Source organism: Oryctolagus cuniculus, chromosome 19 (assembly GCF_051225735.1).
Source record: "Oryctolagus cuniculus isolate XC-2025 breed Fujian yellow rabbit chromosome 19, ASM5122573v1, whole genome shotgun sequence".
Lineage (NCBI taxonomy): Eukaryota > Metazoa > Chordata > Mammalia > Lagomorpha > Leporidae > Oryctolagus > Oryctolagus cuniculus.
In genome coordinates this window covers 49,349,799-49,376,233 of record NC_142885.1, presented here as the reverse complement: position 1 = coordinate 49,376,233, position 26,435 = coordinate 49,349,799, and the positions used below count along the sequence as shown (strand labels likewise).

The following is a 26,435-nucleotide window of genomic DNA, read 5'->3' as shown; positions in this document are numbered from 1 at the left end:
ACTCTAGGATGGGTACCTACCGTGCACATGGACAGCTGGGCAAGGCTCTGGCGCTGAGACCTGTCAGGGAGCCCTCCACCCCTGCCCTCACTCGCCCTCCCGCCATCCCCACTCCACCCTCTACCCCTGGGTGCTCCATCAAGAGGCCTCCCCTCCCACCCCCGCAGAACCCTCAGCTCTGGCCGGGCATCCTGGGAAGGGAAGGAGCGGGCCTGGATGCCAGTGCTACCTCCCCCATGGGCCGGCTGTCCAGGCCGCCACTCCTGCCCTCACTAGAACTGGGGTCCTGGTCTGCCTGTGGCTCCGAGTGGCCCGCCGTGGAGGCCTCAAGCCTCGCCACCCTGCTCCCCGGCAGGATGCCGGCCAGGCAGAGGCCCGAGTGGAAAGAAGCTCTGCACCAGGGTTTATAACAACATAAGCCTTTTATTGCTCATTAAGCCTCTTAGTCTCTTAGTATCACAATGGAATGCTGAGAAAACAAGAACAAAAACACGAGTCTGTGAATCTCTGACAAAGAGCCGAGATTTCAAGGCAATCGGGGGAGGGGCTGGCAGAGGAGTCCCACAGCGGGGCCCATGGCGTCTCTCCCGGGCTGAGGGGTGGAATGGTGAGAAAGCGGCACTGTCCTCAGCTGTCCTTGGCAGTTCTGCTCCTGACTGCTAAGTGCACCCTCTGCAGGACCCCCAGGGGATCCCGGTGCCTCCCGGGCACCCGCCACATGACCCTCCGCCTCTTCCAAGCACACTGCAAGCCCATCTTCCCAGCAAGACTGGGTGAAGGCAGGAGCTTGTGGACCCAGACTCCAGGCAGCGGCTTCAAACTCACAGTGAATTCACGAACAGAAGGGGCAATGCCTTTTTATCTGAGAGGAAGAGAGTGAGCTTCCATTCACTGGTTTACTCCCCAAAAGGCCACAATGGCTGGAGTTGGGCTCACCCGAAACCAGGAACTGGGAGCTCCTTCCGGGTCTGCCACACGGGTGCAGGGACCCAAGACTTGGGCCATCTTCTTCTGCTTTCCAAGACCATATCAGAGAGCTGAATCGGAAGTGGAACAGCCGGGACTAGAACCAGCGCCATGGGGGTTGCCTTTTAAACAGCAAATCAGAAGTTCCAGAGTGGAGCCTGAGTGTGCTTCCCTATTTTTTCATACACACCCAAGTGCTTCCGATGTGTAAGTAGAAGCAGAAGCCATGTTTTAAAATCAACAAGTTGACGAAATTCATGTCGTTAGAAACTGATCATTAATAGAGAATCCAGCCTCTGATGAAAGGGAGGCGGGGCAGGGTTGTGGCACGGCAGGTTAAGCCACAGCTTGCAATGCTGGCCTCCCATATGGGAACACTGATTTGAGTCCCGGCTGCTCCATTTCTGACCCAGCTCCCTGCTAATGCACCTGGGAATGCAGCAGAAGATGGCCTAACACTTGGGTCCCTGTGGAGACCCAGATGGAGTTCCTGGTTCCTGGCTGTCGCCTGCCTCAGACTTGGCTGTTGTGGCCATCTAGAAAGTGAACCAGCAAACAGAATGTCCCCGTCACTCGCCTTTTAAATAAATTAAATAAATTGATAATCTTTAAAAAATATACAAGGAAGGAAAAATACCCAAGTAGCTGAAGTGAACTTCCAGAAGCTCAGGAGAGGACCAGACAAACCCAAGTAAAAGCCGATCCGAGACAAAAGTAAGTAGGATGTGAGAAGAATCTGCTCTGCTGCACATCACAAAGGAGAGAGTCGTTACGGCTGCTCCCCTGGAGCAGCTGCGGCTCCCCACACTGACGTGCAGGCATGAACATGCCATCAGGACCTCCCCTGACCTGACCCAGGATCAGGCAGATAAAGAGGAACATTGCTTATTCCACAAGGGAAGCTCCCCGAGCAGCCTGCTGGGCCCAGAGACTGGGGCACCTGCGGCAGGAGGAGGAGGCAGCGCCCAGGAAGGAGGCCACAGCAGATGCCGGGCACCGTGCAGCGGCACAGCACGCATCACCAGCGATGCTTGCTGTCAGGTGGAGACGGCCCAGGTGCGTGCTGTGAGGGCCACTCCCAGGACTGGTGGCCGCAGGTCAGCCCCAGCTCTAACCCTGGCCCCCCGGGCACAGCTGCCGGGCACCAATCTTCTCCGCCTGTCTGCAAGTTTGGGCAAGAGTACCCGGCGCAGCTTCTACCACACCAGTGCTGGCTCGGAGGAGTGCCTCCCCATATTGAGATGAGGGCAGGGTGACAGCACAGGTCAGGACAAAGGAGCTGAGTGCTAGGCCCAGGAGGTGGGCACACGTGGCTGAGATGACGATGCAGAAGTCGAGACTGGGGAAGAGTGCGTGCCCCTCCACCGAAAGGCAGCCCAGCCCCGGGGCATCCACTGGACAAACTGTGGCCAACCTCTAGAATGTGCACAACCAGGCCCGGGCCCTGATGAGCCCCCGCCCCTGGCCCACATTGGCCCTACTCTCAGCCCTCTCAGCTCACCGGATCCATCTTGAAACTCTGCCCCAACACGTTTTTCTGGTTGGCATCCACACCGTCACAGTCAGGAACTCTGGCAGGAAGGCCGCAAAGAAGCCGTCGAAGTCCACAGAGGCCATGTTGTAAATGGCGATGCCGAGCTCTTCCTGCAGGAGGTCATGGGACTTGTGAACGAGGACCTGGAGCAGCACGTTCACGAACTGGAACAGCATGTTGGTCCGGAAGGTCTTCTGTGGGCAGAGAGAGACCAGTGAGTGGGGGCCACGGCAGGTCCCAGTGCCCGACCCAAGGCTCAAGAAAGAGACACAGCATTTACCTTGTGGTACAGCTTCTGCTTGGTGTTGAGAGTCTCCAAGTTGAAGAGATTTTGCTTCAAAAGGTGGATGTCAGGCTGGAGAAAGGACTGTCCAAAAGCCTAGGAAATAAGCCCACCATTTTATAAGTAGCATTTAAACTCCTCAGACTGGGGCCGGCACTGTGGTGTAGTGGGTAAAGCCGCCACCTGCAGTTCCAGCATCCCATATGGGTGCCGGTTCAAATCCCGGCTGCTCCACTTCCAATCCAGCTCTCTACTATGGCCTAGGAAAGCAGCAGAAGATGGCCCAAGTCCCTGGGCCCCTGCATGCACATGGGAGACATGGAAGTAGCTCCTGGCTCCTGCCTGCAGATCAGTGCAGCTCCAGCCATTGTGGCCAATTGGGGAGGGAACCAGTGGATGAAGACCTCTCTCTCTCTCTCTCTCTGCCTTTGCTTCTAAGACTGCCTTTCAAATAAATACATAAATCTTAAGCCCCTCAGACCAAGTCTTTCCAGGCCCTCGACCCTAAGCACAAGCCTGCCCTTATGTGGAGGGCCACGGCGAGCGCACCTGCTGCCCCAGGCCTCCCGACCTTCGGTCAGACCTGAGGAGTGCTCCTCACAAGGCTCAGCCTGAGTCTTCCCCACTGGGTCCTGCTTCTTCTTTCTGCCTCATCTCACACACACACCCCCTTACAAAGCTCTGAGTCCCTGTCTTTGGGAACCTGCTGCTTTCACATGGGGTGAATGATCTGAAATCCATCTTTGGTGGTATCCATACCAGCCATGTGTTTTTTCCCATGGCTGAGTTAGTACATAACACGGATGTGCCCGTTTGTACATCCATTCACCAGCAGATGGGCATCTGCACTTTCCCAGTTTGGGGCAATCAGGAAACAAGCCTTTATAAACACCTGTGTTCAGGTTGTGTATTAATGTTTGTCTGCGTTCATCTCGGGTAAAATACTCAGAAGTAGAACTTCCCACCAAACCATAGCTACACATAAGCAACTGCCAAACTGTGACGCTGTGAGCAACCCTGAGCCAGGGCAGTGCTGGAGAGGGAGGGGGTGGGGAACAAGTACCTGGCTACTCCAACCCAAGCCCTCCAGGCAGGAATTCCCACATGTGTGTTGTATGTGTGTGTGTGTGTGCACACTGTACATGCATGCCCACACGCATGGTGTGTGTTGGCTGAAGGGAGGAGGGGTAGGAATTCCTCTGGCTTCCCCATGAGGAAAAGCACAGTGAAAAAACAAAGACAAGCCCCCCTCCAAGCCCCCGTTAGTCTGGGTCTCAGAATACAGAAGCCTGGGCCCCGGCAGGGTAAACTGCTGCCCGCGACGCCAGCATCCCATATGAGCACCTGTTTGAGTGCCGGCTGCTCCACTTCCAGTCCAGCTCCCTGCTAATGCACCTGGGAAGGCAGGGGACGATGGCCCAAGTGCTTGGGCTCCTGCACCCATGTGAGAAACCCAGATGGAGTTTCTGGCTCCTGGCTTTGGCCTGGCCCAGCCCCAACCATTACAGCCATTTGGGGTGCAAACCAGTGGATGGCAGACCACACCCTGTCTCCTAACTCTGCCTTTCAGATGAACAAATAAATCTTCTTTAAAATCAGTCTTTAAAAAAACAATACAAAAGCCTGACAGCTGAGTGCAAAAGGTAGGGAGCATCTGACAGCAGCTCCCAGAAGCCCAGCGCTGCCCACAGGGGCCACCACTGCCAGGAGCACGGGACCCACACAGCTCACTTTTCTTTTCTTTTTTTTTTATCTTTTATTTAATGAATATAAATTTCCAAAGTACGACTCATGGGTTACAATGGCTTCCCCCCCATACCGTCCCTCCCACCCACAACCCTCCCCTTTCCCACTCCCTCTCCCCTTCCATTCACATCAAGATTCATTTTCGATTATCTTAATATACAGAAGATCAGCTTAGTATACCTTAAGTAAGGATTTCAACAGTTTGCTCCCACACAGAAACATAAAGTGAAAAATAATAGATGATTTTTTTTAAATGATGATGAAATCAGATCAGACCTATTGTCATGTTTAATCCCAGTGAGAGTCAAGTTGGGAATTGATAATTTCTTTTCTTTTCTTTTTTTTTTTTTTTACAGAAGATCAGTTTAGTGTACATTAAGTAAAGATTTCAATCGTTTGCACCCCCATAGAAACACAAAGTGAAATATACTGTTTGAGTACTCGTTATAGCATTAAGCCTCAATGTACAGCACATTAAGGACAGAGATCCTACATGAGGAGTAAGTGCACAGTGACTCCTGTTGTTGACTTTACAAATTGACACTCCTGTTTATGGCATCAGTAATCTCCCTATGCACCAGTCATGAGTTTCCAAGGCTATGGAAGCCCCTTGAGTTCTCCGACTCTTATCTTGTTTAGACACGGTCATAGTCAAAGTGGAGGTTCTCTCCTCCCTTCAGAGAAAGGCACCTCCCTCTTTGAAGACCTGTTCTTTCCACTGGGATCTCACTCACAGAGATCTTTTTGCCAGAGTGTCTTGGCTTTCCATGCCTGAAATACTCTCATGGGCTTTTCAGCCAGATCCGAGTGCCTTTAGGGCTGATTCTGAGGCCAGAGTGCTATTTAGGACATCCGCCATTCTATGAGTCTGCTGAGTATCTCACTTCCCATGTTGGATCACTCTCCCCTTTATTTATTCTATCGGTTAGTGTTAGCAGGTACTAGACTTGTTTATGTGCTCCCTTTGACTCTTAGTCCTTTCATTATGATCAATTGTGAACTGAAATTGATCACTTGGAATAGTGAGATGGCATTGGCACATGCCACCTTGATGGGATTGAACTGGAATCCCCTGGTATGTTTCCAACTCTACCAATTGGGGCAAGTCAGCCCGAGCATGCCCCAAATTATACATCTCTTCCCTCTCTTATTCCCACTCTTATGTTTAACAGGGATCACATTTCAGTTAATTTTCAACACTTAAGAATAACTGTGTGATAATTACAGAATTAAACCAGTCATATTAAGTAGAACAGACAAAAAAACTACTAAGAGGGATAATGTATTAAGTTGTCCATTAACAGTCAGGGCTATGCTGATCAAGTCACCATTTCTCATAGTGTCCATTTCACTTCAGGAGGTTTCCTTTTTGGTGTTCAGTCAGTTGTCACCGATCAGGGAGAACATATGGTATTTGTCCCTTTGGGACTGGCTTACTTCACTCAGCATGATGTGTTCCAGATTCCTCCATTTTGTTGCAAATGACTGGATTTCATTGTTTCTTACTGCGGTATAGTATTCTAATGAATACATATCCCATAATTTCTTTATCCAGTCTACCGTTGATGGGCATTTAGGTTGGTTCCAGGTCTTGGCTATTGTGAATTGTGCTGCAATAAACATTAGGGTGCAGACCGCTTTTTTGTTTGTCAATTTAAATTCCTTTGGGTAAATTCCAAGGAGTGGGATGGCTGGGTCGAACAGTAGGGTTATATTCAGGTTTCTGAGGAATCTCCAGACTGATTTCCATAGTGGCTTGATCAGTTTGCATTCCCACCAACAGTGGGTTAGTGTCCCTTTTTCCTCACATCCTCGCCAGCATCTGTTGTTGGTAGATTTCTGTGTGTCAGCCATTCTAACTGGGGTGAGGTGAAACCTCATTGTGCTTTTGATTTGCATTTCCCTGATTGCTAGTGACCTTGAACATTTTTTCATGTGCCTGTTGGCCATTTGGATTTCCTCTTTTGAAAAATGTCTATTGAAGTCCTTGGCCCATCTCTTAAGTGGGTTGTTGGTTTTGTTTTTGTGGAGTTTCTTGATCTCTTTGTAGATTCTGGTTATTAACCCTTTATCTGTTGCATAGTTTGCAAATATTTTTTCCCATTCTGTCGGTTGTCTCTTCACTCTCCTGACTGTTTCTTTTGCAGTACAGAAACTTCTCAATTTGATGCAATCCCAATAGTTGATTTTGGCTTTGACTGCCTGTGCCTCCCGGGTCTTTTCCAGAAACTCTTTGCCTGTGCCAATATCTTGAAGGGTTTCTCCAATGTTCTCTAATAACTTAATGGTGTCAGGACGTAGATTTAGGTCTTTAATCCACGTTGAGTGGATTTTTGTGTAAGGTGTAAGGTAGGGGTCTTGCTTCATGCTTCTGCACGTGGAAATCCAGTTTTCCCAGCACCATTTATTGAATAGACTGTCCTTGCCCCAGGAATTAGTTTTAGATCCTTGATCAAATATAAGTTGGCTGTAGATGTTTGGATTGATTTCTGGTGTTTCAATTCTGTTCCATTGGTCTATCCATCTGTTTCTGTACCAGTACCATGCTGTTTTGATTACAACTGCCCTGTAGTATGTCCTGAAATCTGGTATTGTGATGCCTCCGGCTTTGTTTTTGTTGTACAAGATTGCTTTAGCTATTCGAGGTCTCTTGTGCCTCCATATGAATTTCAGCATCATTTTTTCTAGATCTGCGAAGAATGTCTTTGGTATCTTGATTGGGATTGCATTGAATCTATAAATTGCTTTTGGGAGAATGGACATTTTGATGATGTTGATTCTTCCAATCCATGAGCATGGAAGATTTTTCCATTTTTTGGTATCCTCTTCTATTTCTTTCTTTAAGGTTTTGTAATTCTCATCGTAGAGATCTTTAACGTCCTTGGTTAAGTTTATTCCAAGGTATTTGATTGTTTTTGTAGCTATTGTGAATGGGATTGATCTTAGCAGTTCTTTCTCAGTCATGGCGTTGCTTGTGTATACAAAGGCTGTTGATTTTTGTGCATTGATTTTATATCCTGCCACTTTGCCAAACTCCTCTATGAGTTCCAATAGTCTCTTAGTAGAGTTCTTTGGATCCTCTAAGTACAGAATCATATCGTCTGCAAAGAGGGATAGTTTGACTTCTTCCTTCTTGATTTGTATTCCTTTGATTTCTTTTTCTTGTCTAATGGCTCTGGCTAAAACTTCCAGAACTATGTTAAATAGCAGTGGTGAGAGTGGGCATCCCTGCCTGGTGCCAGATTTCAGTGGAAATGCTTCCAACTTTTCCCCATTCAATTGGATGCTGGCTGTGGGACTTTTCTACCAGACAGAACCATCACCACTGCTCGCTCCCAGGCCAGCACCTCTGCTGATGGCCGCCCCCCACCCCCTCAGAGTTAGTGCCGGGGGTGGGTGCAGGGGGGGGCAGGAGACAGGCAGTAAGGAAGTGACACTTGTCAAACACCTGTAAGCACCAAACACTTTGTAAATGTGATCTTATTTAGCCCTCCCACCCCCACCCCAAGCAGGCAGGATCAGCCCCGTTTACAGAAGAAGAGACAGAGGCTCCCTACATAGTGAGAAGCTGGGCTGGGCTTCAAAGACAGGACATGCTGCAATGGCCAGGTGGGAGGAGGTGGGACCACACGCCAGGAAGTCAGCCAAGGAACAGGTGGGCCAATGGACCATGGTGGGGCACACCTGTCCTCGGCCCTTCCCTTACCTGCATGATGGCACTGAACTGGGGCTCGTTCTCCCTCTGCTCCTCGGCTAGCCCCAGCTGCACGCTGGTCAGCACAGTGGACTTGAAGAAGTACCTCCAGTTGTGATAGAGGGTCTGGAAAAGGAGCTCAAACAACTTGGCCTTCACATCCGGGGAGGGCCGCCATGGAGACACACACGGACGCTCAGCCCTTCCCTTCCCGCAGCCTTGGCCCTGCGACAGAGGCCAGAGAGATGCCTGCTGCCAGCAAGCAGGGCACCAGCTTCCCACACACACTCTGTGCAGAATACCCAAGCCCACAGTGTCACTGTGCACATCAGGATCGCTTGGCAGAGATGGCCCATGCAGGAGACAGACACCCCCATCAGGGCTGAGGGGCCCTTTTTCTGAAGGAAGCATTCAACTCTACACACCAGACAAAAAGGCAGCCGAGTGAGGGGCCAATTAGGACCACAGATTCTCTGTTCTGAAAAATGCCAATATGACCATCCCATCTTGGTTGTGTCGTTCACTTTCCTAGGGCAAAAACTCAATTCCAGCTAATGTGTTGGTGTTAGGCAACCTCTCAGGCTAACGAAAAACAAGATGTCTTCGCTAGGAGAGCGAAGTTTACAGAGCATTCAGGAACCACCAAGAAGCCATCAGGAGGACCTCCTGGGGGAGCTGCACACCGTGCTGCTTGCTCTCTGGACCCAGCTCACTCTTCCTGGCCTCAGAGATTCTGAGTGCAGCAGGAGAGGGGGAGGCAGCTCAGCAGGGTTTCCCAGCTTAGCCCCAAACCTCCAAATCAGCGGACAACAGGCACTTCACATTATTCCAGAGGTCTTTGTAGAACTCTAAGTTATAAAGCCCAGATATATTAAAATGAAACCAACACCAGAGGCCACAGGCTTCCATGGCAGGAAGCCGTACAGGGCTCCCGTTTGCTTCCTGAGGCGAAGCAAACATTGTGGCCGCTACGGGGCTGGTCTGCCCTAAACTCGTGCAGCCACTGAAACTCTGATGTCTCCGTGTGAATGGTGGATGGACTGAGAGAGGAGATTCGAGCTAACTGTGGCACCTGAGAGTGGCTATCACACACCTGATTACTAAGTACACCCTCTGCACTATAACCCCCGAACCATGGCCTCAATAAGCCTTTCCTTTCCCAAAGACACTCCTCTAAGGCATCTCAAAGTAACAAGAAGCAGACTAACACAACAACTGAACTTACTTTGTTCTTAGAACAGACAGTTGGAAATGTTAACTCACAACTCAAGTTCCATCTGTAGGACCATGGCAGGTACGACGCCGAGGGACTGAGGGCACAGAGCTCACCCGTGACACGGAAGCTGCCTCGCACCCTACAGGCTGTGAACACTCTTATGAGGGAAGCATACTTGGTGATGTGTGTTGACCGATCTTACCGACCTAACCTGTGATGGTCAACCTGGCACACGCACACCACACCGCTCTAATGGATTTAATCAATACAGAGAGACTGTACAAAGCTAAATGCTATCTTTCTTGGAAAAACTACTTCAGAAGAATATTAAAATGACTTGAAAACACAACGCCTTTTCCTATTTCAATACTCCCCAATCTCGAGACGGGGGTGGCACACAGCACCGCCGGCCCTCCTACCTCCGCGATGATGGGGTACACCTGCTCCATGCACAGGGCAATGATGCTGGGGAGGAAGGGCTTGAACACCTGGCCAGGCTCCTGCACCACCACCTGCAGGATCTTCAGGAACTTCTCCACCACGCGGCAGCCGGTGCTGCCCTCGTGCAGGATGCTCTCCGCCAGCTGCTCTCTGCAGACAAGAGGACGGCACACAGTCACCAAAGCCATGCTTCCCTGCCATCCAGCAGGTGACAAAAAGCAGCCGATGGCCCCAGGCCCCACTGCTTCTCCCTAGAACCCAAAATCCTCAGGCAGCGGCCGGTGGTTACCTGGTAAACATGTTGAGGAAAGTCTGTATGATCTTCTCAGTGAAAGGCACGCCCATCTGGACTCGAAGGCCTCGAAACAGGGTGAGGAAGAAGCTCAGCATCTCATCAGTCACATCTAAGGGAAAGAGCAAGGCAGGAGGTCACAGCGAGGCACCGAGGGTTACACAGCCCACGTTCAGTGGACTCTTCCACAATCTACACTCTCTCTTCAAGGCTTCCTGCACCACCAGAGCCAGTGACAGAAAGCAGGAATGATAGAGGACATGCAGAGAACAAGGCTCTGGTGCATGGGACCTCTGCTCCCCGGGTCCCCACAGGAAACAAAGATCAAGCTGAAGCCCTCACAGGCTGGCCTCCAGCACGATGGATCACTCTGTGCACACGCTGACCACTGTCCAGTGGGATCAACGCCTGGGGCTTCAGCCACTTCTCTCCATGACCACAGCCCCTGCGCCTGGGCCAGGGGGCAAGTGGCTCAAAGTGGATAATGAAGGTATGCACCAGCTGCACAGCTCTGCTCCATTAAATGGATTAATTGCAGAAAACACTGGATACATGTAGTGCAATTCCAATCCCACATCTCAAACTGCACAGAATGAGCTTGTAAGCGGCCATCAGTGAGTGTGTGCTGACGGTGAAGCCCCTGGTCCCCTCCTGGGAGCCCGACAAGACCATGGTAAGCGCTCTCATGATGCTGGCCAATGGCCCCAGGGCAGGAGTGAGCCTCCATTGGTGACCGTGACCAAGTGGGATGGGCCACACAATCTCAGTCAAACTGCCCTGCTGAGGAGCTGAGCAGCTCTAAGCTGAAGACATTCTCTCGCTGCTGTCGTGGAAGGTCCTGTGACTCCCACGTCCGCTCACGTTCCAGAGTGGCCAAGGCAGACTCAAAAAAGCCAACCAGGCCAGGGGCCTCAGCGACTCTGAGCCACACGACAGCACTGCCAAGGCCACACTGACGGCTCTGCTCCCTTCCCCAAGGGGTCCAGCTGCGCCTGTGCACACCACGGTGCCCACCCTGAGCACAGCTCCCCCTCCCCTAATCACTGCGCAGCCACAGTGAGTGCTACCCCTCTGACCAACTGCTCTGGCTCTTGGGAGTGCCATCCACCAGTGAGGCCTCTGGGCCAGCTCCTACTTGACTGATGGATAAAAGCTGGAAAGAGGGCCCGGGAGACCTGAACGGATTCCTGCAGCGAGTGGTAGCAGATCTGGAGGAACTTGGTGGACTCCCCAGAGATATTCTCCACGATGTCTTCTAAGACACTAAATGTCTGGTGGATGATCACTTTGGCTGCAAATTGAGATCAGGGTGCCAATTATGACGCGGCTGAGGAAAGCAGGATGCGAGGGAGCATGGGGGAGGGGAGGGAACTTGCAGAGGCATCCAGAAGACGACCAGGAAGCCCGGCCAAGGGAGCAGGGCCTCTGCAGGCCGGGGTGCCAGGGTTTCTCTCTGTGCCTGCTCTCTAGGTACTTGTTTATCTTACTTCTCTCTCTGATGCCAGGACTCCAGCTGCCCACCTGCTTGCTCAGGTTTTTGCCCCTACCTACCGGCAACAAGTCCACAGGAAAAAATAAATAAATAAAACAAAATGATCCCAGGTCAGGTGCCTGAGATTCAGTCGGAACTCCACACTGCCAAATGGGCCAGTGAGCGAATCACCACAGGCAAGAATGGACACGTGCAGTCAGCCTGCTCCTCCAGTGTGCTCATGCACACAGACGGCTTGTCCAGTCCTCAGCCTAGCAGCCTGTGGCCTGATGACACGGATCATCCTGGGTGACACAATCTGACAATGCCCCCGTGCATGAGTGCACTTTCTGAAACCATGCAGCATGCAGGGAACACTGAAGCAGTGGCAGCAAATGGGTAGCGAGAAACGCCTGGCTGTGAGCCACACACAGTCCCCAGATGTCTCCATATGCTGGGCTGGATGCCTGGCACCCCCACCTTTGCCGGAGTGCAGCTCAGACACGAAGTTGGGACAAGGCAAACAATGTGCCTGGCGAGGAGAAGACCCAGGACAGGGAAGCTGTCACTGCTCCCAGCACACGTGGAGTGGAGCTTCCCACCAGCCTCCCCAGGGGACCCCATGGCTCAGCCTGAGCCTGGTGCGCTTAACCTGGCGACCTCCAGAGGCTGACCCAAAGCCGGCTGACAGCCAGCTTCTGCCTGGCAACACGCTCTGAACGTCCCCACACCCCGGAGCACAGCCACCTCTGTGGGGGTTGACACAGCTGCAGGGAGTGGGGAGCAGAAAGTCATGCTCAGGAGGTAAGAGATTTGGGTCTGGCCCCCAGCTCTTCTCGATCCTGAGTGCCGGTTTCCTCCTCTGAAAATGTGGACAGCACCACCTCACCTGGAAGGCCGGAGATGGACAAAGACAGCGGCCCACAGTAGGCCTGGGCCAGCACACCGGCCAGCAGCACTGGGCAGTGAACGCTGCTGACTGAGGAGCCGCCCACAACAACTCCAAGCATGTGAACTCTTACCACTCCAGGAAACCACAGTTCCAGGGGGAGAGACCTCTGCCCCCAAAGACAACTCAAACAAAAACAAACATTTATTTAGAAATCTCAGAAAGCACTGCGGGTCTGTGTAAGAGGAGTGTGGGAAGTGAACTGGGCTCCACCTCCACAGGACAGGCAAGGGAGCCCCTCAGACCCAGCAGTGAGCCCTGGGCCCGCCACTTTCTCTAGGAGCCTAGGCAACTTCCACTTGCCAGGCTGCAGCGAGACAGCGCCTCTCTGATGGTCAGATTTACAGACACTGCCTGAAGCAAGTACACTGACCACTGTCAATCATCTGGCAAGTACATGTCACTGCACCGGAAACTGCTCCAAACAATCAGAACAGACCATGGAACGTGCAGAAAGAAACACGCCTAGACTCTCCAAACATTCCATGGTCATGAAAGCGAAGAGATGAGGGTGCTTTCCTACATGAAAGGAGACTAGAGATGTGACCCTGGAATACAGCCTTGGTTTTTCAAAAGCAAAAAAAAAAAAAAGTATTTTGGTAATAACTACTGGAGAAAATTTTAATGTGGTGTATATGTTAAATGCCATTACTTCAACACCATCCCACATTTAGACTGCGTTAATGGTGTTTGCTTACAGTGCAGACAGCACCTCGTTCTGTAGAAAGGCAACACTTTCACCACGGAAGTGGTGATGTCTGTCCTTCTCTAAAATGGTGTGTGTTGGTAGGAAGAAAGCACCACCGTGGCAAAACAACACCTGGTAAAAGCTGGGTGAAAGATACACAGAACACCCAGACTGAACAGATGAAGCCATTCACCTTACTTTTCCAACTATTACATAGGTGTGAAGCTACTTCTAATTATAAAGCTGGGACAGGAAAAAGGATAAGATACATCTCACAGGATCACAGGGAAGACCAAATGAAATAATGTACACAAAGTTTTCAACCCATTCAACAAATGTTAACCTTGCTCTTAGCTACATTCTCCTAGCAAACCATCACTGTCACTCAGCTGACATGACACTTTCCAACCCTCTGAAATGGTCTTAAGGCTTGCTCTGGACAATAAGCTGTAAGAACCACTGCTCCTGGTGTAGGCACACATTGAAATGGGCCCTTCACCAAGCTGGATCCTTAAGCCCCAAGTTTAATGTATAGAAATGTTTTCTTGTGGCCAGCACTATGGCATAGCATGTAAAGCCATCGCCTCTAGTGCTGGCATCCTATATGGGCGCCAGTTCAACTCCTGGCTGCTCCACTTCCAATCCAGCTCTCTGCTGTAGCCTGGGAAAGCAGTAAAAGATGGCCCAAATCCTTGGGCCCCTGCACACATGAGGGAGACCCTGAAGAAGCTCCTGGCTCCTGTCTTCGGTTCAGCGCGGCTCCAGCATTGCAGCCAATTGGGGAGTGAACCAGTGGATAGAAGACCTCTCTCTCTGTCTCTGTCCCCCCCCCCCCCGTGTAACTCTGACTTTCAAGTAAATAAATGAATCTTTAAAAAAAAGAAATGTTTTCTTGCACTAAAGCCACTAAGCTGTTGGGTTGCTTGTGACCACAGAGCTCACCCTAGCCTATGCTGACTGAAATAATTAGCAAGCATGGTAAAGTGAGAAAAGGAGAGCCTTCAGCTTTGTAAAGCATGACTCCACAACAGCTGCACAGGTAACACCCACACTGTTTAATCTTCCTATACCTTAGTTTCCTCACAAACAAACTAAGACAATTAACAGTCCCTAACTCATAAACTGATGGGAGAATTCAAAGAATTACTCAGTTTTTTGAAAAAAACTCGAAAGCAGGATCACCGAGCAGAGTCTGAAGTCGGGTGCTAGCACAGCCAGAGATTGGATGTGGATGCAAATCTGCTATGGGGGACCAGTCCCAGGACCCCCCAGAGCCATGTGCGGATGCTTGGGTCCCTTACATAGAATGGTGCAGTGCCTGCAGAGCACCCGGGCCCATTCCCTACCCACAGGCCTCAGGGAACGATGCTAAGTCATTTTAGGGAAGCATGACAAGAAACAACCCTGTACATGTTCAGTCCAAATGCAGCATTCTTCCCAAATATTTTCAACCTGTACCTGGATGAACCCTGGCATGTGGAAGCCATGGACAGAGACCTGAGTGCCCAGAGTGTTTACCTCAGTAGGTAAGCTAGGGGCAGGCGCTGTACAGTAGTGGGTGCAGGCAGCTTGGGAAGCCCGCACTCCAAGTCACAGTGCCTGGATTCAAATCCCGCCTCTGTGCCCAATTCCAGCTTCCTGCAAACGTACAACCTGGGAGGCAGCAGAGATGGCTCAAGTACTTGGGTCTCTACCAACATGTGGGAGACTCAGACTGACCTGGCTCCCAGCTTTGGGATGGCACAGCCCTGGCTATTGCAGGCACCAGGGGAGTGAACCAGCAGAGGAGAGGTGTCTCATCTTTGTTTCTCTCTCTCTTTCCCCCTCTCCCTCTCTCTCTGCCTTTAAAATAAAAAGAATGTAATTTTTAAAAACATAGGTAAGCTACTATTATCCAACTATAAGCATATAACATAAGATACATTTAAAAATAAAAAAGAAAGAATAACAAGGCATAGTTATAATGGTTATTTTCTAAAATATTAAAATTGACAAATTCAGGAATGTTCCTTTTCCTTCTTTATACTATTCTAATATTTTTGTACAATGAGCACACATTAATCTTCCTGATTATAAAAGTAATGTTCTTAAAAATATAGAGTGTTCTTTATTATATCTACTAATTCATGAAGCATTCTTTTTTTTTTTTAATTTTATCGTATAATATTTTTATGCATGTATATACTGCATAATGTCCCATTAGGGTAAACATGTACATCTCAAAGTTTAACGGTTCTTTATGGTGAAAACATTTATAATCCCTTCTCCTACTGTTTTTTTTTTTTAACTTTTATTTAATGAATATACGTTTCCAAAGTACGAATAATGGATTACTATGGCTTCCCCCCCATACCGTCCCTCCCACCCACAACCCTCCCCTTTCCCACTCCCTCTCCCCTTCCATTCACATCAAGATTCATTTTTGATGATCTTAATATACAGAAGATCAGCTTAGTATACATTAAGTAAGGATTTCAACAGTTTGCTCCCACACAGAAACATAAAGTGAAAAATAAAAGATGATTTTTTTTAATGATGATGAAATCAGATCAGACCTATTGTCATGTTTAATCCCAGTGAGAGTCAAGTTGGGAGTTGATAGTTTCTTTTCTTTTCTTTTCTTTTTTTTTTTTTTTTTTTTACAGAGGATCAGTTTAGTATGCATTAAGTAAAGATTTCAACAGTTTGCACCCCCATAGAAACACAAAGTGAAATATATTATTTGAGTACTCGTTATAGCATTAAATCTCAATGCACAGCACATTAAGGACAGAGATCCTACATGAGGAGTAAGTGCACAGTGACTCCTGTTGTTGACTTTACCAATTGACACTCCTGTCTATGGCATCAGTAATCTCCCTATGCTCCAGTCGTGAGTTTCCAAGGCTATGGAAGCCCCTTGAGTTCTCCGACTCTTATCTTGTTTAGACAAGGTCATAGTCAAAGTGGAGGTTCTCTCCTCCCTTCAGAGAAAGGTACCTCCTTCTTTGAAGACCTGTTCTTTCCACTGAGATCTCACTCACAGAGATCTTTTGCCAGAGTGTCTTGGCTTTCCATGCCTGAAATACTCTCATGGGCTTTTCAGCCAGATCTGAATGCCTTTAGGGCTGATTCTGAGGCCAGAGTGCTATTTAGGGCATCTGCCATTCTATGAGTCTGCTGAGTATCTCACTTCCCATGTTGGATCACTCTCCCCTTTATTTATTCTATCGGTTAGTGTTAGCAGGTACTAGACTTGCTTATGTGCTCCCTTTGACTCTTAGTCCTTTCATTATGATCAATTGCGAACTGAAATTGATCACTTGGACTAGTGAGATGGCATTGGTACATGCCACCTTGATGGGATTAAATTGGAGTCCCCTGGTATGTTTCTAACTCTACCATTTGGGGCAAGTCAGCTTGAGCATGTCCCAAATTATATATCTCTTCCCTCTCTTATTCCTACTCTTATGTTTAACAGGGATCACATTTCAGTTAAATTTCAACACTTAAGAATAACTGTGTATTAATTACAGAATTAAATCAGTCATATTAAGTAGAACAGACAAAAAAACTACTAAGAGGGATAATGTATTAAGTTGTTCATTAACAGTCAGGGCTATGCTGATCAAGTCACCGTTTCCCATAGTGTCCCTTTCACTTCAACAAGTTTCCTTTTTGGTGTTCAGTCAGTTGTCACCGATCAGGGAGAACATATGGTATTTGTCCCTTTGGGACTGGCTTATTTCACTCAGCATGATGTGTTCCAGATTCCTCCATTTTGTTGCAAATGACTGGATTTCGTTGTTTCTTACTGCAGTATAGTATTCTAAAGAGTACATATCCCATAATTTCTTTATCCAGTCTACCGTTGATGGGCATTTAGGTTGGTTCCAGGTCTTAGCTATTGTGAATTGTGCTGCAATAAACATTAGGGTGCAGACCGCTTTTTTGTTTGCCAATTTAAATTCCTTTGGGTAAATTCCAAGGAGTGGGATGGCTGGGTCGAACGGTAGGGTTATCTTCAGGTTTCTGAGGAATCTCCAGACTGATTTCCATAGTGGCTTGACCAGTTTGCATTCCCACCAACAGTGGGTTAGTGTCCCTTTTTCCCCACATCCTCGCCAGCATCTGTTGTTGGTAGATTTCTGAATGTGAGCCATTCTAACCGGGGTGAGGTGGAACCTCATTGTGGTTTTGATTTGCATTTCTCTGATTGCTAATGACCTTGAACATTTTTTCATGTGCCTGTTGGCCATTTGGATTTCCTCTTTTGAAAAATGTCTATTGAGGTCCTTGGCCCATCTCTTAATTGGGTTGTTGGTTTTGTTTTTGTGGAGTTTCTTGATCTCTTTGTAGATTCTGGTTATTAACCCTTTATCTGTTGCATAGTTTGCAAATATTTTTTCCCATTCTGTCGGTTGTCTCTTCACTCTCCTGACTGTTTCTTTTGCAGTACAGAAACTTCTCAATTTGATGCAATCCCAGTAGTTAATTTTGGCTTTGACTGCCTGTGCCTCCCGGGTCTTTTCCAGAAACTCTTTGCCTGTGCCAATATCTTGAAGGGTTTCTCCAATGTTCTCTAGTAACTTGATGGTGTCAGGTCGTAGATTTAGGTCTTTAATCCATGTTGAGTGGATTTTTGTGTAAGGTGTAAGGTAGGGGTCTTGCTTCATGATTCTGCACGTGGAAATCCAATTTTCCCAGCACCATTTATTGAATAGACTGTCCTTGCTCAAGGAATTAGTTTTAGATCCTTGATCAAATATAAGTTGGCTGTAGATGTTTGGGTTGATTTCTGGTATTTCAATTCTGTTCCATTGGTCTATCCTTCTGTTTCTGTACCAGTACCATGCTGTTTTGATTACAACTGCCCTGTAGTATGTCCTGAAATCTGGTATTGTGATGCCTCCGGCTTTGTTTTTGTTGTACAAGATTGCTTTAGCTATTCGAGGTCTCTTGTGCCTCCATATAAATTTCAGCACCAATTTTTCCAGATCTGAGAAGAAGGTCTTCGGTATCTTGATTGGTATTGCATTGAATCTATAAATTGCTTTTGGGAGAATGGACATTTTGATGATATTGATTCTTCCAATCCATGAGCATGGAAGATTTTTCCATTTCTTGGTATCCTCTTCTATTTCTTTCTTTAAGGTTTTGTAATTTTCATCGTAGAGATCTTTAACGTCCTTGGTTAAGTTTATTCCAAGGTATTTGATTGTTTTTGTAGCTATTGTGAATGGGATTGATCTTAGAAGTTCTTCCTCAGCCATGGCATTGTCTGTGTATACAAAGGCTGTTGATTTTTGTGCATTGATTTTATACCCTGCTACTTTGCCAAACTCTTCTATGAGTTCCAATAGTCTCTTGGTAGAGTTCTTTGGGTCCCCTAAATAAAGAATCATGTCATCTGCAAAGAGGGATAGTTTGAGTTCTTCCTTCCCAATTTGTATCCCTTTAATTTCTTTTTCTTGCCTAATAGCTCTGGCTAGAACCTCCAGAACTATATTGAATAGCAGTGGTGAGAGTGGACATCCCTGTCTGGTCCCAGATCTCAGTGGAAATGCTTCCAACTTTTCCCCATTCAATAGGATGTTGGCTGTGGGTTTTTCATAGATTGCTTTGATTGTATTGAGGAATGTTCCTTCCAAACCCAGTTTGCTTAGAGTTTTCATCATGAACGGGTGTTGTATTTTATCAAATGCTTTCTCGGCATCTATTGAGAGAATCATATGGTTTTTCTTCTGCAGTCTGTTAATGTGGTGTATCACATTGATTGTCTTGCGCACATTAAACCATCCCTGCATACCAGGGATAAATCCCACTTGGTCTGGGTGGATGATCTTTCTGATGTGTTGTTGCATTCTATTGGCGAGAATTTTATTGAGGATTTTTGCATCTATGTTCATCAGGGATATTGGTCTGTAATTCTCTTTCAGTGCTGCATCTTTTCCCGGCTTAGGAATTAAGGTGATGCTGGCTTCATAGAAAGAATTTGGGAGGATTCCCTCTTCTTCAATTGTTCTGAATAGTTTGAGAAGAATTGGAGTTAGTTCTTCTTTAAATGTCTGGTAGAATTCAGCAGTGAATCCATCTGGTCCTGGGCTTTTCTTTGTTGGGAGGGCCTTTATTACTGTTTCAATTTCTGTCTCAGTTATGGGTCTGTTTAGGTTTTCGATGTCTTCCTGGTTCAATTTAGGTAGGTTGCATGTGTCCAGGAATCTATCCATTTCTGATAGGTTTCCCTGTTTGCTGGCATACAAGTCCTTGTAGTAATTTCTGATGATTCTTTTTATTTCTGTGGTGTCTGTTGTTACATTTCCTTTTTCATCTCTGATTTTATTGATTTGGGTCTTTTCTCTTCTTTTTTTAGTTAGTTGGGCCAATGGGGTGTCAATTTTGTTTATTTTTTCAAAAAACCAGCTCCTCGTTTGGCTGATTTTTTGTAATGTTTTTCTTGATTCAATCCTGTTGATTTCTTCTCTGATTTTAATTATTTCTCTTCTCCTACTAGATTTGGGTCTGGTTTGCTGTAGGTTTTCTAGATCCTTGAGGTGAATAGAAAGCTCATCTATTTGGTGCCTTTCCAATTTCTTGATGTAGGCACCTATTGATATAAACTTTCCTCTTAACACTGCTTTTGCTGCGTCCCATAAGTTTTGGTATGTTGTGCTGTTATCCTCATTTACTTCCAGAAAGTTTTTGATTTCTCTTTTGATTTCTTCTATGACCCATTGTTCATTCAGGAGCATGTTGTTCAATCTCCATGTGTTTGCGTATGCTCTAGGGATTCCTGAGTTGTTCATTTCCAACTTCATTCCTTTATGGTCTGAGAAGCTGCATGGTATGATTCTAATTCTTTTGAATTTGCTGAGACTTGCTTTATGGCCTAGTATGTGGTCAATCCTAGAGAAGGTTCCATGTACTGCTGAGAAGAATGTATAATCTTTAGCTGTAGGATTGAAAGTTCTGTATATATCTTTTAGATCCATTTGGGCTATAGTGTCGTTTAAATCTACTGTATCCTTGTTGATCTTCTGTCCTATTGATCTGTCTATTTCTGAGAGTGGAGTATTGAAGTCCCCCAGTACTATTGTATTGGGGTCTAAGTCTCCCTTTAAGTCCGTTAACAAATCTTTTAGATAAACCGGTGCCCTGTAGTTAGGTGCATATACATTGATAATTGTTATATCTTCCTGTTGAATTGATCCCTTAATCATTATGTAGTGTCCCTCTTTGTCTCTCTTAATGGTTTTTGTGGTAAAGTTTATGGTGTCTGATATTAAGATGGCTACGCCTGCTCTTTTTTCATTTCTGTTGGCATGGTATATCTTTTTCCAGCCTTTCACTTTCAGTCTGTATGGATCTTTGTTGGAAAGATGTGTTTCTTGTAAGCAGCAAATAGATGGGTTTTGTTTTTTAACCCAATCAGCCAAACGGTGTCTTTTAACTGGACAGTTCAGGCCATTCACGTTCAATGTGACTAATGATAAGTGGTAACTTTGCCCTGCCATTTGCCAAAGATAAGTTCTAATATATGCTTTGAATTCCCTGTGATCTTTTGCTGTGAGCTTTCCTTCCTTGGTTTCCTTCCTTTACCTTCTTTCATATTGATGACCGTGTTTCTTTGTTTCTGTGTGTAACACATCTTTAAGCATCTTTTGCAGGGCTGGACGAGTGGCAACAAATTCTTTCAATTTCTGTTTGTTATGAAAAGTCTTTATTTCACCTTCATTCACAAATGATAGCTTTGCAGGATATAATATTCTGGGCTGGCAGTTGTTCTCTCTTAGTACCTGGGCTATATCTTGCCATTCCCTCCTAGCTTGTAGAGTTTCTGATGAGAAGTCAGCTGTGAGTCTGATTGGAGATCCTCTGAGAGTAATCTGACGTTTCTCTCTTGCACATTTTAGGATCTTTTCTTTATGTTTCACTGTGGAGAGTTTAATTACAACGTGCCGTGGTGAGGGTCTCTTTTGGTCGTGTTTATTAGGGGTTCTGTGAGCTTCCTGTACTAGGATTTCTCTGTCCTTCTCCAAACCTGGGAAATTTTCTGCTAATATCTCACTAAAAAGGCCTTCTAATCCTTTCTCCCTCTCCATGCCTTCAGGAACTCCTAGAACCCGAATGTTGGGTTTTTTAATAGTATCCTGAAGATTCCCGACAATATGTTTTAGATTCCTAATTTCCTCTTCTTTTCTTTGGTCTGACTGTATCCTTTCCTGTTCTCTGTCTTCTAAGTCCGATATTCTCTCTTCTGCTTCTCCCATTCTGTTTGTAAGGCTCTCTATTGTGTTTTTCATTTGATCTATTGAATTCTTCACTTCAGTCACTATCCCAGTTTCCTGTTGTACTAGTTGTTTTGTTTCATTTTGATTCCTCCTTAATATTTCATTTTCACGAGAGAGATTTTCTATCTTGTCCATTAAGGATTTCTGTAGTTCAAGAATTTGTTTTTGAGAACTTCTTAATGTTCTTATCAATTTTTTGAGATCTGCTTCTTGCATCTCTTCTATGTCATCATCCTCATAATCTTGAATTGGGGTGTCTTTTTCATTTGAGGGCTTCATGGTGACTTCCTTGTTTTTATTACCTTGGTTTTTGCGTTTGTTATTTGTCATATTGGAGATATTTGGTTTCTTCACTGTGGTGCTTTTTCTTGTTATACTATGACTCTAGATTAAGTGGACTATCTGTTTTTGATGGAGCCTTAGGGCTTGAGATGGGTGTGGCCTGAGAGCTCTGTTTGGTGTGCCAAAGGTGACACTCCCAGGTTAGGCGTGGTAAACCTCTCTCTCTCTCTCTCTCTCTCTCTCTCTCTCTCTCTCTCTCTCTTTTTTGATTCAACAGGGAAGTTATTCTGCACAGCTGAACAAAGTTGGAGGTAGTTAGCAGGCAAATGATATACCCACAGGAGCCAGAGATCAGAAGCTCTTTCCCAAGGACCACACAGGGAATCTGTTCGGCCCTTAGAGTGGGCTCAAATTCTCCTTCAGTCTCCCACTGGGTTGCCAAAGTTACGGAATTGTAGCGTCTCTGGAGAGTGCTCACGTGAATTCCGTGAGTTCTCTCCCCCACCGTCTCTTTTTTCACAGTCTCAGTTCAGTAGCACCATAAATTTACTAAGTCCTAATCTCCTGTTAATTCGCCCCACCCAGAGTCAGGTTTTACTGCTAGGCTCAGGGCCGGTGCAGACCTGAGGTCGCTCTGCTTATGACGTATGTCCAAGATGGCGCCTGCTCTTTGTCTTGCTCGCCCTTGAGAGGTGAGCGGAGAGAGAGAAACCCGTGTCCATACCAGTCACCTTTTTTTTTTTTTCCCTCTCTCTCTCTTCCAGTTAGCTTGGTGAAGTCCCCCCCGCCCCGGGGGTCGTTCCCTCTAGTCTCCTCTCTCTGCTTGCCTGCCGGTGTCTCGGGTTATTGAGGTTCGGCTCACCTCGCGTTCCAGCGCTGGTGTGTTGAGTCTGCCGCTGATGTCCCGAACTGTGGGCTCCCACGCTCTCCACGCAGGTCTGCTCCCCTTCCAGCGCCGATGTGTGGACTCGGAGCCCTGGACTTCCCAAGTCTCCCCGCTGTTGCACTCCCCTTCGAGCACTTGCGCGCAGACCCTGCAGCTTGCGCAGCTCAGTCCCGCGGCTTGGCTTCCGCGGCTCAGTCCCGCGGCTCGGTCCTGCGGTTCGGCTTTCGCGCGCGGTGGGCGACCTTGTTCTCCCAGTAGGTCCTCCGATTCACGCCCACTGGATCCAGAAGAGTTTTGTCTGCAATATTTTCCTGGTTCTTTTTTCTGAGGCTACCGTAACTCCCCTTTTATTAAACTAAATTTTCCCGGACTATCGGTGCGCGCCCTCACTATTCCGCCATCTTGGCTCCGCTCCCTCATGAAGCATTCTACAAATGACATCATCTAAAAATATTTCAACCTTTTCTTACTGTGAAAACAAACTGTATTTTTGCAAACATGTTTTACTATCTGCTATTTCAGGAAGACTTTCCAGAAAACCTGACACCACATACTTGAACAAGAGTTCTGGTTCTTTTTCCCCCCCTCTTTAATATAAACAATCAAACTTCAGGTGCTGTGTGTAAAGATCCCAGGCGCTTTCAAAACCTCTGAATTATTTGGAAAAAGATCAGAGCCAATCTTGAAAGACAGTAATTCTTTTTCCCAGTGTGTAGAGGTGAATTGCTTTGTTTGTTTTTACAAGTATCAGAAATGGGTCAACAGTCACTTACTGTCATCCAGTGGCACCTTTCTCTGTGGAGTGACGTCACTGGGTTTCAGGTCGCGATAGTCCCGGGAGAGCGCGGAGATGAGGCTGGGGTGGTTGATGGAGCACACAGGCCACTGCTGCTCATTCTCTGGAAGGTTCAGCCACGGAAGCAGTAAGATGTTAGAGAGGGGCCGGCGCCGCGGCTCACTAGGCTAATCCTCCACCTTGCGGCGCCAGCACACCGCGTTCTAGTCCCGGTCGGGGCGCCGGATTCTGTCCTGGTTGCCCCTCTTCCAAGGCCAGCTCTCTGCTGTGGCCAGGGAGTGCAGTGGAGGATGGCCCAAGTGCTTGGGCCCTGCACCCCATGGGAGACCAGGATAAGTACCTGGCTCCTGCCATCGGATCAGCACGTTGCGCCAGCCGCGGCGGCCATTGGAGGGTGAACCAACGGCAAAAAGGAAGACCTTTCTCTCTCTCTCTCTCTCTCTCATTGTCCACTCCGCCTGTCAAAAAAAAAAAAAAAAAGATGTTAGAGAGGGCTCGGCACACCAACACCTGTGCCTAAAAGAGACCCCAAAGGCATCCATCGGAGGTCAAAGAACAACAGCAAGCCCGGCCGCCGGTGACCACTGCACACTCTGTGCCCAGAGCCCCAGCCGGGGACTCCGGCAGCTCTGTGGTCCAACTCTAAGGCAAGCCAGCGAGGACAGAGAAATCCAGCAGTAAGACCAAGTCTTGGACTAGGGCACCCCAGTGCCAGGTTCAACAGTCAGTCCTGGCCCTCTTCCTTCCCGTCTCATCTGGCACTGGAAGCTCTACAGGGGAGCAGCCCCTCAGCAGCTGGTTGCCCACACTCTCAGAAGCTGCTGAGAGCAGAGCCGGCTGGCGTCTCTCCCCACCCACAGAGCCGCAGTGCAAGGAAAGCAAAGGGCTCCCACCCCGGCGCTCCCCTCCTATTCCACTCCTCTCTGTTCATTCGAACCTGAACCTCCTAGAAGGGGTCTAAGACACTGCCTGAAGCTTTTCAAAAACCACACACACAGGAACAACAAAACCTAGACTGGTTTGGACCAAAAAACCATAGAGAACCCTCAGACCACAGAGCAAATTACCAGGTGTCGAGGCAGCGAAAGCCATCTGCCTGTCAAGGGCGCCTTCTCACCCCCTACGGGGCCTGCACCCTGACTACACTGGAAAGGGTGCTGCGAGGATCTCTGAGGACCACCTGCCAGTGCCGCCCAGGTAAGAACTCTGTGGGCACGAGCTGCCCGCTGAGTGCAAAGAGGCCACACTCTCCTTCCTCTGCTTTCCTGCAGCTGGGGAGCCCGGACCTCACCTTATCGACCAGCCGCTGGGCAGAGGCAGCGGTGATTCTGTTGAACACTTTCTGCACTGCAGGGATGCTGATCAGAAAGACAGGCCGCACAGTGGTGGCCAGTGAGACCAGTAGGTGGCACGCAGACAGCACCAACTTGTCCTGGACCTGGAAAGCGAAGAGGGCGTGTCAGCTCAGCCCCACCCTTGGGAGACAGGGACTGGCAGAACTACACGGAGGCAGCCATGAGCTGAACCTGGCTCCCAGCTGCCAATCATTTCACCCAGGCCAGACTTTGTGACGATTCCTGGGATGACTTCAGGCCTGAAGCTTCTGCCCCGAGCCAGGGTCCCTTCCTCCAGCTCCTTCACCGTCTCTGCGACTCTGAACTCTGTCACCCTAAGCTCTCTTGGTCTGTAACTCTACTTCTCAAATAAATAAATAAATCTTTAAAAAAAAAAAAGATTCTTAAACTTGAACTTCCATCATGCCATATGTTCTATCTGGTTGGACGATAACTGAGGCGCAGGCTAACTTCTGTGATCCGTGCACTACACTAAGACAGATATTAAGAAGACTCACTGTTCATCAGAGACAACAAACAGGTCTGTAACAAAGAGAAGAGCTGTCTCAGAGTTTCCAACCCACCTACAATGGAATTACTCCCTTGCAGTTACAGCAGTGAGGCCACTGGGGGGCACTCTGAGACGATGTAATATACTGTTCCTGCTGTCTGGCTCCAGATCCCTGCCTCCACCACTGCTACTCTGGGGGCTGCAACCGGTCTTTCTCCGACTTTCCTCTTCTCTTCCCTGGCTGGCATTCCCCTAAGAAGAGCCTCCCTTCCCCGCATTTTCTGCTAACCCACTATGGATGCCGGATTCTTTTCACTGACCACAGCGTAACCCACTATTATCCTGCTAAACCCTTCCAAGTGTTCTTTTCTCATGGCTGGGCATTTCCTTCCTTCCTGACTCAACACATTCCCAGGAACTCCTGCTGCAGACTGGGCACCTTTCTCCTTCCAGGGGAGCCTGTGAGTCAAGTACGAGGCCAGGCCCGGGGCAGCACTGTTGCAGACTGCCTCGGAGCTGGGACACAGGCGACACCACTGTAAAACCAAACTCAGCACCAACAACTACATGGCAAATCCACATTAGGCACCTCCTGCTAGGATGAGAGACACCAGCAACTATCTAGTAACAATGTTTAACTTCATCTAACACAGTGGACACTGGACAAACCCAGGCTACAGAATGCTCCTTAAAAACAATTTTGTAGGTCTGACTCTCTACAAGGTCAGTCATTAGTCTGCTCTCCTACATGTGCATACACATGCACAGACGGGAAACTGCTCAAGGTTACCGGCAACATGCTTCATGTGTGCTTCATTAGTAAAGTTTGGATTAAAAAAGATAGGAAGATATTCCTGGTAACACTGGGGAAAACTGAGCTCAGACTATACTCCGTACAGTACATAATATTATGGCATCCATTACATTTTTTTGAATGTTGATTATGGTATAATGGTCACATAGGAGAATTATATTATTCCTAGGGTATATGCACATACACTCAAGGATTTATGGACAAGGTGATATGTCTACAATTCTTTTTTTTTTCTTTTAAAGCTATCTTTGTGGGACTGGTG

The 26,435-nt window shown here is 47.7% G+C and overlaps 1 protein-coding gene across 1 annotated transcript; it reads right to left on the bottom strand.

The window, feature by feature from the left end:
* Positions 1–424: 424 nt before the first annotated feature.
* On the bottom strand, positions 425–26,158 carry LOC108176798 (exportin-6). Its single transcript, XM_089320828.1, is given in 10 exon segments — positions 425–2,529; positions 2,532–2,694; positions 2,781–2,879; positions 8,236–8,349; positions 9,859–10,030; positions 10,170–10,284; positions 11,308–11,463; positions 23,492–23,681; positions 24,806–24,952; positions 26,150–26,158. Coding segments are annotated over 10 exon segments (1,236 nt in total). The 3' UTR covers positions 425–2,458.
* Between the last annotated feature and the right edge of the window lie 277 nt (positions 26,159–26,435).